Source organism: Pelophylax lessonae (genome assembly GCF_965119305.1).
Source record: "Pelophylax lessonae genome assembly, chromosome: 2".
Lineage (NCBI taxonomy): Eukaryota > Metazoa > Chordata > Amphibia > Anura > Ranidae > Pelophylax > Pelophylax lessonae.
In genome coordinates, this window is record NC_138769.1 from 62251983 (window position 1) to 62264444 (window position 12462).

General features: G+C 38.7%; 1 protein-coding gene across 2 annotated transcripts in view; it reads right to left on the reverse strand.

Annotated features, from left to right (window-relative positions):
- The window catches only part of EPHA3 (EPH receptor A3), a 499175-nt gene that overhangs the window by 325651 nt on the left and 161062 nt on the right, over positions 1-12462 (reverse strand). For both annotated transcript variants that reach the window (XM_082244783.1, XM_082244782.1), the window contains exon 3: positions 3386-4046. In XM_082244783.1, the coding sequence (XP_082100909.1) occupies positions 3386-4046 (661 nt within the window). The remainder of the gene's footprint in view (positions 1-3385; positions 4047-12462) is intronic.

A 12462-nucleotide genomic window follows, 5' to 3' on the forward strand; every position in this document is an offset into this window, starting at 1 on the left:
CTCAGAAACAGAGTAGGTGAATTGTGATGAGTCTTATAGTTTTTCCTTCATCTCTGTCAATCAGATCTTCTCCAAGTGCTCAATATGTCAGTACCTAATTTATGATAGATTATGGGACAATTAGCACAAAACAATCTCATAGCCAGAGGAGGTCGAATTTAGAAGTGATGCTGTTGTTTGTGTTACCAACTCTTTTACACTTTATGACCGGTGGGGGGGGGGGGGGATAGGGTAAATTTGCAAAGCTGTTATGTTATCCCCAACCTAAGTTCAGCTCTTGCCTCCACAGGCAATTATATAACTGTGTGGGTTCTCCAAGGATTCATCAGCCTTCTAGCATGCTTTCTAAATGAGATCTGTTGGCATAGGATAACTGCAGAGTCTTAAAAACTGCAGACATCCGAGTCATTGCCCAATCTTATTGGATTCTATTGTATGTAGCCACCATAACAGTGCCACCAAATTAATGGTACAAAAGGGAAAAAGTTGAATTAGGCCAATATTATACATGCATTAATAAATTCACTTAATAAGTCCACTCAATATAATACTGACTGCCACAAAAACACTAGTAAATGAAGCAATAGCAAGCCTGTGACAGAATCCTATTACAAAACATCTTGGAGTGTTGGACCGTAAACCTTGCATGGAGCTACAATGGGACAAGTACAATAACAACTTTTGCCCTGAAATAATTGTTTTAGATGTTATCTGCTGCAATTTATAAAGCAAGGTAATCTGCATAAAAAAAAAATGTACCTGTAAGCTTAGTTTATAAGTTTCAACAATTCTTTGTTAATAGGAATTGCCAAAGCCAGCATAAGTCTAGCTTGTTAATACTGAGGCAGAATATTAAGGTTTAATTCCAGGCAAATGGTATATATAATTTTCAAATACATATATGTGAGCAGTTTTGTCTGATGTAGGATTTTTAAACCTGTTCAGCCCCTCTTGTGATTCACAGATTCTTACCACAATTCACAGGTAGGCAACATCCCTATTTTCTCAGTTGCATCTACCAGCATCACATCTTCATTTCCAACCTGTCCACTAGGTAAGGAATCTACATAGTCCCTTTTGGCCACTAGACAGAAAGGTGACACTGGAAGCTTGTAAAACTGACCCAGGAGGTAGATGAATATTTATTTATTTATTTTTCAAGTATTTAATTTAAACTAATTTTATGAATCAAGACTGACTGGACATATTATGAATTTACCTGTTTGTATTTAGACAGCACAGGTATATGAAGATGGTTAAGTTGAGTTTTAACAGGCACAGCACCCAATATTGTAAAATTTACAAATAAAACATAACATATGTGAACCTGGCAAAGCACCAGCTAAAGCTACCAAATGGGATTTAAAGACAGATCCACTAATAAAATACAACCTTTCACAAACAGGGCTCTTCCTGGGCAGTTAGGTAGGGAGTGTATTTATTAAAGAGTTTACATAGCAATTCACACAATAAAAGTTATTTATTTTGTGCAAATGAGGCAAAAGTGTTAATAGGCAATTTCCTGCTATGGACGACTGTCCTTCATTGCGCTAAAAAGGAGAATACTGCATTATGTCCAAAATGATACCAAGAATTATAGGCAATTTCCAATTTAGGGAGTGAAAACCAAAAAATTATTTCACCATTTGCACCGAATGAATGTACATGTACTTTCACTGGGCGAATAGCTATGCAAATGTTTTTTTGTTTTATAAATATAGCCATTAAAGTGTATATAAACTCTAATGGTAAACTCTTATGTGTTCCATTTTGGTCTTCAAATATACCATGGCAAGCTTTTTGTTATGTCTGTTTGATAAGAACAAGATTACCTGTAAATTCTACTAGAAAACGAGTGTTGTTGTATGCCCTATTCCTTGTACACTCCTTTGTGGTATTCCAAATTAACCTCTGTGAACTACACAACATACCCCCCCTTTGACATGGAGATGGGAAGGGTGAGGTTGTTCTGTGGTCCTAACATATTTCCTATACTAGGGTGAAAAAGTTGCTCATTCATAGAAGTTGTATTGTGTAGCTGGGGAAATGTTTTTGGCATGATTACTATGTAAAAATAAAGCAAAAAAAAAACAAAACATAGAAACAGAAAAGCAACCACCATATTTAAGCACTGATAAGTTGAAATATGTCTTGGGTATAGATGCCCCTTAAATAAAGCATTCATAACACACATTGCCAACATGGCTCATCTCATCCACAACTGATTTCCCATGTATCTAGAATGTGCTTCAAAGTACAAACATTATTATTATAAATACAAAAGTATACAATATATAGCTGAAGAAGTACAAACAATAGTTGATCAGTTTTCCAAGGATCTTGCAAAAATACATAAACTGATGTTACATTATAACCATTTAACACTATAGAGTTACAATGAGGATGTAAAGAGATGTGAAGAAACAGATTATACTAAAAGAGAAGAATAAAAAGTATGAGAATCCAGAATTTATAAAGATCATCAAGAACAGTTTTCTTTAAAAAATTAAAAATTTAAAAAATAAAAGGACACTAACAAATACTGTACATGCATCAACAGCATAATCCTAAACTGACCCTCAATCATTTCATTTTGCACTATACAGTATTTCAGATATACTTAAGGCAATAAAGACCTGTAGCTAGAGGATACTTTTTATACTTAGGATCACTCTTATTTAGATTTGGGTGAATAGTCAACAGGGATAGCCAGAGTGTTACTGTCCTGTAATATACGCCCTGTGAAGTTCAATCTCTTCCAGTCACACTGCTTTTGCAGAGTGAGCGATAAGGAGATTCAATTAATGTAGGAACTTCATGCTAGTTGACCTTTAGAGTGCACTATGCCTGTTCAGTGCTACTTCATACATTGGGTGCATTAACAAATCCCTTTACACAAAACTAAAGTGAATATTTTTGGGCAAACTGTTCTGCAAAACATTAAACCACTTCACATTATTATACATGTAATCTGCTTGGTCACTGACAAACTTGCTGGTTTGGAGGACCTTGTTCAGTCCTCCTCCCATCAATGTGCAAGTGCTGTACATGCATTAAGAACATATAAGGGGATAGTATTTTTTAGCACATAAAAGCTATGTAATGCATGCTTTAGTTTTTGCTTGCTGTGTATTTGGTGCAGTAAAGTGTTAAAGGACGCCATCTGCCTCTCTGAGATTAGCAACAGCATTAGAAACCTTGGCTTCAACTTTTTCACTGGCTAAACATACATTACATTATATTTCTATTATGAAAATGCAATCATTAATATAAAAAAGAGTTCATGCAAAGACTATTTACAGTCATTTTAAACTAAATAATTTAGGCTGAAGAAAAGATCAACTTTCATTTGTTGCCTTATAACTACAAAATGACTGATTATTACCTTGACAAGTGAACCCTCGCTCTTCAAAACCAGGATTGCACAGACACTTCCCAATGGGGACCAACCATTCACCCTCGGTGCTGCAGTACATTTTGGGTGGATCCTCTTCTTTGGAATGGTTGACACAGGAACCTCTCACCTCCACCAGCGAATGTGAGTCCATAGGTACAGTGTCTGGGAACATGGCTAAGTTCTTCACAGTGAAAGGACACTTTTTGTAATATACCCGCACGGATACTAAGGCAACACAGGCACCAACATCCTGAAAAGCCAAATACAGTCCTTTTTTACTGATAGGTCCCACTTCCCGAACCTCAGTGTTTAATTTCAGAATTCGATCTCCCAGGTCCATCTGGGTGAAGCTCTCATCAGCTGCGATTGTGTCAATCTTTGTAAACTGATGCTCCCTAAACTTGACTCCATGGTCCTCATCTGACTCAAAGTAGTAAAGGTTAAATGTTTCTTTACATGTTCCCAGTACAAGTGGGATGCTGTTGCAGTCTCGTAAGGTGAATTTTAGCTCAACATAGATTTTCTGAGCTGCATTGCGGGGAATCCAATTTGTCCTAAGCCAGTTATTTTGATTATGGTCCATAACATTGCAGACTTGGTAGGTTCTTATGGGAGTGTAGTGCTCATCCACTCCACTAATTTCTTCCCACTGTTAAGTAAAAACAAAGAGAACATATGAATGTATGGAAAATGAAAATGTAAGTTACCTGGTTCTTACAAAACACTGGCATACATAGGGTTTATAGGCATAATAGTGTTTGATTAAAGTCTTTGAGGTAAACACATTGTATTAAATAGCTTTTTACACTGGGGATCGAAAGTTTGGGCACCCCAGGTAAAAAATTGTATTAATGTGCATAAAGAAGCCAAGGAAAGATGAAAAAATCTCCAAAAGGCATCAAATTACAGATTAGACATTCTTATAATATGTCAACAAAAGTTAGATTGTATTTCCATTATTGACACTTTCAAAATGACAGAAAACAAAAAAATGGCGTCTGCAAAAGTTTGGGCACCCTGCAGAATTTATAGCATGCACTTCCCCCTTTGCAAGGCTGAGACCTGCCAGTGTCATGGATTGTTCTCAACCATTTTCTGGGAAGACCAGGTGATGTCAATCTCAAAGGTTTTAAATGCCCAGACTCATCTGACCTTGCCCCAACAATCAGCACCATGGGATCTTCTAAGCAGTTGTCTAGAAAACTGAAACTGAAAATAGTTGACGCTCACAAAGCTGGACAAGGCTATAAGAAGATAAGCAAAGCATTTTCAGATGTCAATATCCTCTGTTCGGAATGTAATTAAGAAATGGCAGTCATCAGGAACAGTGGAAGTTAAAGCAAGATTTGAAAGACCAAGAAAAATATCAGACAGAACAGCTCGCAGGATTGTGAGAAAAACAATTCAAAACCCACGTTTGACTGCACGATCCCTCCAGAAAGATCTGGCAGACACTGGAGTTGTGGTACACTATTCCAATATAAAGAGATACTTGTACAAATATGGTCTTCATGGAAGAGTCATTAGAAGAAAAACCTCTTCTATGTCCTCACCACAAAAATCAGCGTTTGAACTTTGCAAATTAACTTATAGACAAGCCTGATGCATTTTGGAAACAAGTTCTGTGGACCGATGAGGTTAAAATTTAACTTTTTGGCCGGAAAGAGCAAAAGTACGTTTAGAGAAGAAGGGGCACAGAATTGGGGGTGGATCAATCATGCTTTGGGGTTGTACTGCAGCCAGTGGCACAGGGAACATTTTACGAGTAGAAGGAAAAATGCATTCAATAAAATTTCAGCAAATTTTGGACGGTAACTTGATGCCATCTGTGAAAAAGCTGAAGTTAAAGAGAGGATGGCTTCTACAAATGGATAATGATCCTAAACACACCTCGAAATCCACAGGAGATTACATCAAGAGGCGTAAACTGAAGGTTTTGCCATGGCCTTCACAATCTCCTGACCTCAACATAATTGAAAATCTATGGACAGACATTAAAAGAGCAGTGCGTGACATCTCAAAGAACTGGAAGACTTTTGTAAGGAAGAATGGGCAAAGATACCTCAAACAAGAATTGAAAGACTCTTGGCTGGCTACAAAAAGGTTTACAAGCTGTGATACTTGCCAAAGGGGGCAGTACAAGATATTAACTCTGCAGGGTGCCCAAACTTTTGCAGACACCATTTTTTTGTTTTCTGTGATTTGAAAGTGTAAATGATGGAAATAAAATCTAACTTTTGTTGACATATTATAAGAATGTCTAATCTGTAATTTGATGCCTTTTGGAGATTATTCCATCTTTCCTTGGCTTCTTTATGCACATTAATACAAATTTTTACCTGGGGTGCCCAAACTTTCGATCCCCACTGTATATAAAGACATACTTTAACATGTTTTGATATCAGGTACCAAGCTACAAAATATGGACTGATTGTGGGTTTAAATATAAAATTGAAGAGAGCCTAAAGCCATAGTTCAGCTTTAGTACATTGCACAGAGTTCTGGATTTCTCCAGCAATTTGTCAAAGTATCTCAGAAACGTTTAGGAAGAACAATAAGTGACTTAAATTGCTATGGCCAATAAGAGTATGAGAACAATCACGCTATGGCCCACTGGATGAAATTTGAAAGCGCAGTATGTAATCTATTTCTTCCAGTCTTTTTATTGTAATCCATGATAACAGAAACAGCAACAAAATACATGATAAATATGCTTTGCCATGAACCACAGCTCATATATCTGACTTGTTATCTATCCCATCCATCAAGTGTGACACCGCCACTTTATGCAAATGAGACAGAAGAGAATGTTTCAGCAACAAAACAAAGTCATGTTGTGCTCCTATTACACACCATCAGCATACAGGGAGGCTGTACATATCGAATAACTCCTATAGGGTCTGCAATTTCGGTACCAAATGCAGTAGAAAACAGACAAAACATAATTTCAAATACCTTTCAGCTATATTTTTCCTGTGATGGAATGCGTTCAATTTTACATTATCAGAATACAAAGTCCCACTGAGACCAACAATTCTTTTTGGTTGCCATGATTAATCATTTCGTTTGACCTTGTCAAAAGAATACAATATGGCTTCTGAGACCATGGCACCAGGCCCCAGTGAGCTCACTGACTAATGTTGATGGGAAGTGTATGTGGTTTTCAGCCTGAAAGCCCATGTGAACTAGTTTACTTTATTTAGCCCTGAAACTGATATACATGGCACGGCCAAAAAAATTGGTGGCATGGCTGAAGTTTTTCTTGTAATTTTAGCTGTAAGTATGCATTATTTCTCCTTATTAACTACCGTTGTATTGTGATTTTTACATGGAGCACATGCAGACTATAGAATTTCATATACACAACCAATGTTAAGTATAACTTCATGGCAAAAGTAGATGGATTTACTGTGGAATTCCCACAATTAAATGCAAAGATGATTGGATTACTATGTCATTTTCCATATACAGTAAGGGAGTGCCTTCACTAACTAGCATGTGTTTTATTACAGTAGAATTTTTTTGCAACAACAATTCTTCAGGTAATGAAACTCTACAACTTACTTTAAACTTGTTTTTTTTTTTTTCATAGTGTCAGGTTAGTTTTATATCTGTACTTTCAATATACCAATACAAAACTTATTTGTTGAAATTTATTTTATTACCAGTATTTTTATAGCACTTACAATTTGCATAGAACTTTATATATGTATTAAACATTTGCATAAGTCCCTGACCTCAAGGAGCATACAATTGAGGGTCCCTAATTCATACATACTAAGGACAATTTAGATGGGAGCCAATTTAACCTACCAGCATGTCTTTGGAGTGTGAGAGGAAACCAGAGAACCTGGAGGAAACCCACGCAGGCACAGGGAGAACATGCAAACTCCAGGGAGGTAGTGTCGTGGTTGGGATTCATATCAACAATCCTAGTCCCACCAGGTGGAAGTGCTAACAACTTAGCCACTGTTCTGCCCAGTGAATTTCAAGGGCAATATCAAATTTATATTTACATAGAGTTCCCAGTCTCAGGACACAGCCCTATACCATCTCAGTAGATGGAGCCAGCTAGCATGGCAGCTACAGCTAGCCATAGATGCATCAAAATGTATCCAGTTCAGCAGGGACCAGCCAAATTTTGATCCACGTGTGGCCATTCCTGTTCAACAGAAGTCAGTTGTTGGATCCAGAATACAATGCCCCAGAAGGGAGTATTCTTCCATCCAACTTGTTTGTGTAGATGGTGAAATCCTTTCAGCTTTTTTCATTCAAACCACTGGCTGAACGAAAAAGATTACAGTTAAACCTTGGTTTGAGAGCGTTTTGCAAGACAAGCAACAATGTTCTTATAAAACTTGGCTTCATTATGGAAAAACAAAAAAAACAAAACTTGGCTTGATAAACAAGCGATGTCTTGATATACAAGTAGCATCATGTCACAACCAAATATAAAAGAGAAGAGAGGCGCCTCTAAGGGTAGTAATATGGTTATATTTAATGAAGGTACAACATTTAGCAACTCACATGGCTGATGATTAAAACAGGCACATCTAAGTATGCAGGCATCCGGGGTAAAGTTGTTCACATAGACTGTCCTCCGCACCGCCATCTACATCATCCCTTTCACACTGCGCTCCATGAGCGCTTCAAGCCTTGTTTTCAGATCGCTCTACTGCAGGGTAGTCTTTCCGGTCATGACTACAGACCAGAGATGTATAGTAACTAAGTAGAACTACATCACTACTGTACTTAAGTACCGAAAGGCGGTATCTGTACTTTCCTAGAGTAGAATTTTTTTCTCCTACTTCCACTTTTACTTCACTACATTTTTTCGATGATTTCAATACTTCTACTCCGATATTTTTTTTTTGTGCTGCATAGTTACTCGTTACTATTATAAAAATTACCACTGCCAGAACAGTAGATGGCAGGTTTCATGAAGTTCAAAACATGTGTATTATCAGCGCATACGAAAATAAATTCTACTGTATGTATAAATAAAAGCTGCATTTGAGATAATAAAAAACAATATGATGTTCAAACTTTTGACTTCTTTCTTTAATTACTACATAACATAGTACTTGTACTTTTACTTTTAGTACTTGAGTAGCAAAATGTTTAAAAAAACTACTTGCAATACTTAAGTACAAAAAATGTTGAATACTTTAGTACTTCTACTCAAGTCACTTTTTGATCAAGCACTTGTACTTTTACTCAAGTATGGGTTTCGAGTACTTTATACAACTCTGCTACAGACTGACGGCGGTGAAAGCCGCCAGTGCAGAGGATGGTCGATGTGGACAGCTTTACCCCGGATGTCTGCATTCTTAGATGTGCCTCTTTTACAAACCATGTGAGTTGCTTATTGTTGAACCTTCATTAAATGTAACCATATTGCTACACATAGAGGCTCCTCTCTTCTCTTTTATACTCTGTAGCTACTGCTGGATTTTGCTTCTAATCCCCTTGTGGAGGCGCCATTTGTGGATGGACATTTTATAATTACACAGCCTATCACATTGCTAAAATATTTTTATATGGACTATAAACTGAAGGACTTATGAATAAATGGTTGTGGAACGAATCATCTGTTTACATTATTGCTTATGGGGAAATTTGCTTTGATAAAAAGGGTGCTTTGGATTACAAGCATGTTTCCTGAACAAATTGTGCTTGCAATCCAAGTAATCTATTGTCAGCCTAAATCCTGTGATCAATATAGTGCAGGCCTGGCCTATCAGGAAACCTTTTTTATAGGAATCAAAATGCAGCTATCCAGAACCCAATGGCTGACATATTTACTGGCCCCTACCCCTGCTCCCTATCCGGAAACATCTCCATACGTGCCTACAGCAGCAGCCGGCAGGAAAGGAGAGGAGGGAAGCAAGCAGCTCTGTGGAGGAGGGGCAGGGCCTGGAAGCAGATGGAATCTACACCGCAAGGGATGATTATGGTGTGCCCAGGCACACCTAGCACACCCTATGTGCACGCCTATGGCAGTATTAATCAATTAGCTTCAATGTTATAGCAGTGTTTAAAAATATGTAGAAGATGATAACATGAACATTCGTTCATCTTAGAACTATGCATCAAGCAAACATCTATATATATATATATATATATATATATATATATATATATATATATATATATATATATATATATATATATATATATATATATATATCCCAGTCTAACCATTTCCCCTTCTGAGCTCTGCTGTACTGGTGTTTTCTTTTTTTATCCTTAAGGGAATATTTTCTATTTTTCTATTTTCCTGAACATGCTTGGGTTTAGGAAACAAACACAGGGTAACTATGCAGGGCAGAAACAACCCCTCTAGAAATGGTCTCCTTCATTGTTTTAGCAGACCCTTCTCAGTAGGGAAAAGACACAAGCTGAATAATGTCTGTGGCTTTCAGATAATTGTGCTATATTTACAGTTCTGGAAAGTATTTAAAACTTAGCAATGCCGACGATCTGAATAAAGCTGGAAACACCAGCAGCTGCCTTTGTTCTGTATGGCAATTTTCCAAGTCCCAAATGTCTTATTTGTATACAATGGTATCTTGCCAGCTGTTTAATATTCATACCTAATAAATATAATTCAGAAGAATAAACAGAGGCACATTAGTTTGCCTCTTCACAGCAGATCATCTAAATACGATTTTTATTTGTAGCAGTTAAATGTGCTCTTGAAAAAATCATAAAAAAAAAGCAATAATCTGTTTATATTAATGTATGAAAAATGTAATACTATGGGGCTTTTTAAGTTAATGGTTTACAGCATAGTAGGTAGAAGAAATGTGAAATCCAAAAATACTAAAGACCGACGTAGAACAATAACCCTCCTTACCTTTTTTCTATGTCTCTGTGCTCATTTGGCCAGTGTTTGCGATGCTTGTTTTTGTTTATTCCTTTTTGTAGTCAAGCTCTTTTAAAGAAATCTGTCATCTTAAAAATCTGCTACAGGTAGAAAGTGCAGGCACCTCAAATTAGCTTTACAAACCCTCATTACATGACCAAACCTTGACTAAATATGACAAGGAAAGTTCCAACACTATCTGTGAGCCGGGCACATTATGGGTCACACAGCAGGGCACTTTACATGGAAGTAGGGCACATTACATGAGAGCAGGGCACATTGCATGGGAGCAGGGCACGTTACATGGAAGTCGGACACATTACACGAGAGCAGGGCACATTACATGAGAGCAGGGCACTTTACATGGGAGCAGGGCACTTTACATGGGAGCAGGGCAAATTACATAGAAGTAGGGCACATTACATGAGAGCAGGGCACTTTAAATGGGAGCAGGGCACATTACATAATAGCGGGGCACATTGCATGGGAGCAGGGCACTTTATATGGGAGAAGAGCACATTACATGGGAGCAGGGCACTTTCTAAGGGAGCAGAACACATTACATGGGAGCAAGGAACATTACATGGGAGAAGGGCATAAAATGTGTCACACAGCAGGGCACTTTACACAGAAGTAGGGAACATTACATAGGAGCAAGGCACTTTACACGGAAGCAGGGCACATTACATGGGAGCAAGGCACATTACATGGGAGAAGGGCATAATATGGGTCACACAGCAGGGCACTTTACAAAGAAGCAGGGCACATTACATGGGATCAGGGCCCTTTACACGGAAGCAGGGCACATTATATGCGAGCATGGTACATTACATGGAAACAGGGCGCGTTACATTGGAGAAGAGCATATTATATGGAAGGAAGGCACTAATATTGGAGCAGAGCATATTACATGGGGGCAGGGTGCATTACATGAGAGCACTGTATATTACATGGGAGCATGGCACGTTACATGGGAGAAGGAAATATTACATGGAAGAAAGACACTTTAAATTGAAGCAGGGCATATTACATGGGTGCAGGGTGCAATACATGAGAGTAGGGCACCTAATATGAGAGCAGGGCACATTACATAATAGCGGGGCACATTGCATGGGAGCAGGTCACTTTATATGGGAGAAGAGCACATTACATGGGAGCAGGGCACATTATGGATCACACAGCAGGGCACTTTACATGGAAGTAGGGCACAATAAATGAGAGCAGGACACTTTACATGGCAGCAGGGCAGATTACATGGGAACATGGCAAATTACATAGGAGAAGGGCATATTATGGGTCACACAGCAGGGCAATTTACATGGAAGCAGGGCACATTACATGGGAGCAGGGTACATTACATGGGAGCAGGGCACAATACATGGGAGCAGGGCATATTAAATGACAGCAGGGCACTTAACATGGAAGTAGGGCACAATAAATGAGAGCAGGACACTTTACATGGCAGCAGGGCACATTACATGGGAACATGGCAAATAACATAGGAGAAGGGCATATTATGGGTCACACAGCAGGGCAATTTACATGGAAGCAGGGCACATTACATGGGAGCAGGGTACATTACATGGGAGCAGGGCACAATACATGGGAGCAGGGCATATTAAATGACAGCAGGGCACTTAACATGAGAGCAAGGCACTTTACATGGGAGCAGAATGCATTATATGGGGGCTGGGCATATAACATGGGATCATCCACATTATGGAGCACACAGCAAAGCACCTTACATGGAATCAAGGCGCAGGACATTGGATCAGGGTATATTATGAGACAAACAGCAGAGTACTTTAGATGGGAGCAGAACAGATTACATGGGAGCATGGCACATTACATAGGAGAAGGGCATATTACATGGGAGCAGGGCACATCACACGGAAGCAGGGCACATTGCATGAGAGCAGGGTACTCTACATGGGATCTAGGCATTTTATATGGGTGCAGGGCACATTACATGGGGGCAGAGTGCATTAAATGGGAGCAGGACACATTACATGAGAGCAGGGCACCTTACGTGGGTTTAGGGAACATTATGGGGGAACACAGCAGCGCAACCTACATTGGTTTAGGTTGCAGGACATGGGATCAGGGCACATTACCAGGCACACACCAGGGCACTATAGATAGGAGCAGGACAATTTACATGGGAGCTGGGAACCTCTCTTGGAACCCTAGGATTCCA